Source organism: Galeopterus variegatus, unplaced genomic scaffold (genome assembly GCF_000696425.1).
Source record: "Galeopterus variegatus unplaced genomic scaffold, G_variegatus-3.0.2 Scaffold11469, whole genome shotgun sequence".
NCBI lineage: Eukaryota > Metazoa > Chordata > Mammalia > Dermoptera > Cynocephalidae > Galeopterus > Galeopterus variegatus.
Window position 1 is genome coordinate 22,297 of NW_007737580.1, and position 5,676 is coordinate 27,972.

General features: G+C 50.4%; 1 protein-coding gene across 1 annotated transcript in view; it reads right to left on the reverse strand.

Moving 5' to 3' along the window:
* Positions 1–694: 694 nt before the first annotated feature.
* TSHZ1 (teashirt zinc finger homeobox 1) overlaps positions 695–5,676 on the reverse strand; it is an 18,548-nt gene continuing 13,566 nt past the window's right edge. The window contains exons 3-4 of the mRNA XM_008594765.1: positions 3,842–5,393; positions 695–3,736 (exon numbers count right to left, since the gene is read on the reverse strand). Of these exons, the coding sequence (XP_008592987.1) occupies positions 2,018–3,736; positions 3,842–5,393 (3,271 nt within the window). The 3' untranslated portion in view covers positions 695–2,017. The remainder of the gene's footprint in view (positions 3,737–3,841; positions 5,394–5,676) is intronic.

The window sequence follows — 5,676 nt, forward strand, 5'->3', positions numbered from 1 at the left end:
GAAAAAGGTAGAAAAGGATATTTTCCTGCTCATGTCATTAAATGCTTCGGGGGTGGGGGGAGGCAGAGGGCCTCCCTGTCAGTGATTCCTTCAATACGGAGCGAGGCAGTGAGTCCTGGACTTTCAGGGGCCAAGGGTCACAGCACTTATATGACAGAGTCCTGTGTCCTGGGTAGAGCCCTCAGTGCTCTAGAGCAGTCTGCAGAAGTAAGACTCATCTCAAACACTGGAAAAAAGAGTAGGCAGGTGTTTTAACAATTGGACATCTTTAAAAGCTCAGAAATTAGGTTTTCCTCTTTGAAGCAACACAGAACTAATTCCGAGGTCCCCCAGGTATTTGCTGCTGGAGCAAGACCTACCCTCAATCATGAAGTCCCCAGATGTACACAAAGGATCGTGGCAAATATTTTTAAACAGTGCAAAAGGATTCTCTGAAGGAAGAACCTTGGCTCATCTAGGTACAACACAGCCTTCACTCAATGGCTAAGCTCGGTAATCCTTGGCACCCAGTAGTTAAAATTTTTAATTATCATTTTAAAAATGTAATACGTGCTGTGTGAACAAAGCATGTCAGCACAAACATCATGAAATGATGATTCTGAAGAGAATTTCCATTGGTTGATTGCATAAGCAATACCTCTTATTGCTGAAATAACATCTCGAAGGCAGAATAATGACGACATGACAATCCACGTAAATCAAGAACTGCATGTGGGTTTATTTTACATTTGAGAAAACAGTGGATTTAATTGTGTGAAACAAAATGTACTGTACAATATTAATGATAGAACATCAAAACGTATAATTAATAGTGCATTGCTTGCTCTGTTTTTATTTATTTATTTTTGTCTGATAGTTCCTCTGAGTACATGCATCTGGAAAGATGCAGGTGCCGGTAAAATTTCTCTATTTAAATCAAGCGGCAGGAACTAAATTTTATTCAAAAATTGTGGTTTTACATTATATACACAGAAATTTAATATAAAATGACAATATAAAAAGTTAAAAGAGAAAGCATACAGCCAGAAGGTACAAAGAAAGTTGAATAGATTAAAATGGTACGGTATGTAACATACAGGAGTTTTTAAGCTGATGCTGGCAATTTACAAGGAAAGGAGTCCACCGTTTGCCCCATTTTTTTTTTTTTTTCATTTACCAATGCAGCACGCTGTAGAAAGGTCAGCTTGTACCAAAGCTTACATTTGTAAATAACTATAAACCGCAGTATTTTACAGGAAAAAAGAAACAGCATTTTTACACATTTTTAAATAATAGCTTGCATACTTTTTTTTGCCAAAAGTGGCATTTTTCAGCATCCAGAGGGTTTGGGCATAGTGGCGACTGGGGTATTTGTTGTCGTTGTTTGTGTCTTTTCTGTTTTTTGTTTTAAACATGTGAAGTTGCGGCTGCCTAACCCCTGAGTCCCAGACAGCGTCCTACCTCCCAACAGCTGCATGCATGCTTCCCTCAAACCAGTTCTGCATATAAAAGCTCATTTTTTAATTATTAAATAAGTTTTGTGTCTGACACAGCTTTTGATCTGAATGAAATGCCTTTAAGCCTTTTTTTTTTTTTTTTTTCTGAGTGAAAGGCACAGAAATGCGATTACAGTCCTCAAAGGGTTAAATTTGACACTCCCAGGTTCTGTGACCTTTATTGTCATGGCAACTTCGTAATTTTAGGATGTCTTTTTATCATTGTTATTTGTGTCTTTCTTTACTGCTAAATAATGTCTCTGAGTAGTGTGCCCCACTATTTCCTACAAAAGATAGCTTAACATCAAGAACAGATGTTGAAAATAAAGGTCAGACTTTGACTCACAGAAAAAGAAAAATAACATGCACAGATCAGACAAAGAGCATATAAATATAACTACAAAATATGTGTAAGAAAAACCAAGGTCCAGATAGGCAGTTCAGCAACAAAGGAAAAGACTGATTTTAGAGGCTCAGGCCAGGCCTAGTGCAGTACAGGGACGTTTAGTGCAATGTTCGACAGTCACTTGCATACCTGGACGCTACTGTCTCTCCAACTCGGTCACATAGATCAGGTGGTCCTCCGGGGACTTGCCATGCGTCTTGCTGAGGTGCAGTTTGACCGCGTGCTTGCTCGCAAAAGTCCGGTTGCAGAGCTTACATTGGAATGTGGAGCCCAAGTCTTCCTCGGCAGCCCCCAGCGGGCCCAACGTCTTGTTTGCGAGGACTTTTGAAACATTCTGCTGTTCTTGAATCTGATTGAGTGGCAGCTTGGAGAGATCCTTCAGGCTGAAGCCCAAGTGCGTCTCCAGATGACTTACGTACGTAGAAGCAGTTCGGAATTGAGAGGCACAATCGTTGCAAAAGAAAACAGGATGACCTGTGTCCAGGTTCTTTAGGAATTTCGTCCCCCCTGTCCTCCTCAGCTGGTACTTGACATTAGCCAGCCAGTGGCTGATGGTGGTCATGGAGAGGCCGGTGAATTTGGAGATGTGCACCCGCTCCTGAGGGCCCAAATCGGACATGATGTACTTGCCCTCCGCTGTCTCTCGCAAGCTCGAGGCAAACTGGGCCTGCAGGATGAGCAGGTGCTGGGGGTTCCAGTTGGACTGCCGCCCCTTCCTCTTGTGGACAGGCGACAGCTCATCCAGTGCCTCCTCGAAGCTGCTGCCATCGGCGTCTGACTTCTCCGACACTGTGGAGGGGGTGGAGGACTTGGGGGTCAGACGGCCTGTGAGGTTCTTCACCATGTCGGAGATGTCCATGAGCGCGCTCTCCCGGAGAGGCGACGAGACTGAGTCGGCCACGCTGGACACGAGGGGCTTGTTCTTGGACTTGGTCAGGTCAATGGGCTGGTCGCTGTTTTCATAGTAGTAGCGGTCAATGGCATCTGCCTGCTTCACCGGGGCACTGGGGTAGACGGGCTTGTCCAGCATGCTGTTGCTAATCTTATATAGCATGGCCAGCGGGTCCAGGGAGGGGCTCACAGGCTTGGACACCTTGCCCAGGTGGGTGTTCATGATGGACTGCAAAGCACTCAGCGGGTTGATGAAGGAAGGCTCCGGTGAGTGGTCCGTGATGATCCCCAGGTTGTTGCAGCCGTTGGTGACCTTGGCTTTGAGAGGCTCTGTGCCGTTTGGGGTGTGGGCATCCACCAGACCCTCCTTTTTGGCCTTCCCAGTCTCAGTATCAGGGCCCTTCTTCTGTTGCTTGCCACCGACTTCCTCCATCTTAGGGAAATCTTTATTTTCTTTTGCCACAGGGGACACAGCCTTGGCCGGGGCACTTTTCTCCTTCTCAGTGGGTCTCTCCTCCTTCTTGATGCTGACCTTCCCTGTGACCTTCTCCACCAACTCCTCCATGGCAGACACGTTGCTCTTGTGGGGTGGGGGCGTGAGGTTCCCCGGGGAGTGCAGGAGGGCACTGTGCTCTGCTGAGGACAGCGACTTCACACTGCTGGCATAGGATGGCTGCACCTGCACGCTCTGCACGGCCACCTGAAGTGGCTTCACGGTGCCCGGCAGCTGGTAGGCCGCGTGGATGCTGGGGTAGCCGCCCCAGGAGGGTGCACCATTCTGGGCCTTGCTGATGGCTGTGGAGACAGTGTTCTCGAGGGACTTGAGGATGTCGACCCCGCCCTTGGGGCTGTCATCCAGGTCCTCTTCGCGGAGGTATTGGTAGAGGGCAGTGGGCTCGAACTTCTCAGGGGCATCCTCTCCCTCCTCTTTGATCTTCTTCTCCATGTCGCCAGTCACCGGCGCCTTCTCCTTCTCTGGCTCTTTCTTCTCTTCAGAGGCCATGGACCCCGCTGGAGAGTCGGGCTGCTTCTTGACGCTGGAGGCCGGCAGCCGGGTGTGGGTGAGCGCCTTCTCCTTCTCTGGCTCTTTCTTCTCTTCAGAGGCCGTGGACCCCGCTGGAGAGTCGGGCTGCTTCTTGACGCTGGAGGCCGGCAGCCGGGTGTGGGTGGTGGGTGGCAGGGGGATGGATTGGATCTTCTCTTCCACCACAGGGTCCAGTACCAGCTGCTTGCCTTTTTTGGAGGCTGAGGTTGTTACTTTCAAGAAGTGGCCAGTGACCATCATGTGGGCGGTGAGCTGCTGCAGCGTGTCATGGGAGCTGCCGCACTCCATGCACTTGAGGATCTGAGCTTTGCGAGCCTCGAACTGCCAGGTGTAACTGGCTCCGTTCTGGTAGCCGTAACGGTTGTTGGGTGTGACGTATGGGTTTGCCACCTTCTGGTCCTTGGCTGACTCACTCAACGTGACTTCTGTGGCCACTCCTGCCGGCTCAGGGGAACAAGGGGACACCAGGTCCTGCAGTGCTCGCTTTTTGGTAGAAGGGACCAGTTTGGTGATGGCTGGCACTGGCTCCTTCAGAGGCACTTTCTGGTAATGCTTTGTTTTGATCATGTGGACACTGAGGTCTTGCAAGGACTCAAAGGAGTGTCCACAGTACATGCACTTCAGCACCTTCTGGGCGTCTTCCTTCCCCTCCATCTCCATCAGGGAGCGTTTCCGGGGCTTGGACCACCGCTTGGTCTTCTCGGAGTCCTTGTCCCTGTTGTCATCACGGTAATGGCCTGTCTCGTTCATGTGCACAGTCAGCTCCACCAGCGTGTCATATGCGGCACTGCAGTCTTTGCACCGGAACTTGCTGGCACCAGTGAACACAGAGCCATACAGCTTGTTGTTCTGCCGGTAGAGCTGAACGGTGCTGAAAAGGCTGGGCTCGGGCAGCAGCCCATAGGAGGATGTCTGCTGCAGCGTCTTGGCCAAGGCGGCCTGGTGCCAGTCGTACCCGGAGCCGCCGCTGTTGCTGGCACTGCTGTGGCTGGTGCTGGTGCTGCAGCTAGTGCTGGGTGTGCTCGCGGTGGTGCTGGCCGTACTGGCAGTGCTGGTGGGGGGCGTAGGGGTGGGGGCGGAGCTCTCCTTCTGGCTGACATCGTTGTTGCTGGTGGTCGAACTGGACTTCTTTAAATCCAAAGCTAAGCTAGACCAGCAGGACTCCGAGAACAAGTTTGCGTATACAGCTTTGATTTGTGCCAAGCTGTCCTGGGGGTACGAGACACTATCTGGACCCTGCGGATCCTCCTTCTCTTCTCTGGAGGATGAGCTTTTGAAATGGGCAAGCTGGTCGCTGTTTTCGCTGAAAGGCGACCCGTAGCCAGCGTCCAGATTCGTCGCAGTGCTGACGGGGGAGTCCTGGTAGCTCTGGGCCTCTCTGATCTCCGTCTCCTCGTTGCACGTGTGCTCGCTTTCCTGGACGTCCAGAGACAGCCCATCATCCCCCACGCGCTCTTCATCTATTTCTGCTGCCTTCAACTCTTCCTCAGGAACGTAAGCTAGGAGAGAAAAATGGAACACAGTTAGGAGAAGTAAATCATCTTCAAGGACGCGGCCTCCCTGGCAGTTAGATGATCTTTAAAAAGATGTTTTTCAGCCCAGCTCCCAGGCTACAAGGCTACCCCAACTTTATCTATCTACCCACTTTGCAACTCTGCAGCAGCAGTTAGGTTTCAAAAGGACAATTTTCCCTTTCTGAGTGAGCACGTTTTCAACAAAGGGGCCTAAACCGAAGGACCAGTAAACACCCCTTTCTTAAAGATTTCTTAAAGTTTGGCTATCGTAGCTGGACGGGAAGGGCAGGCAGCTGGCACCTACCCTCCCCCCCCACCCCCGCCCCAAGGATCCCTCCTGCAGAC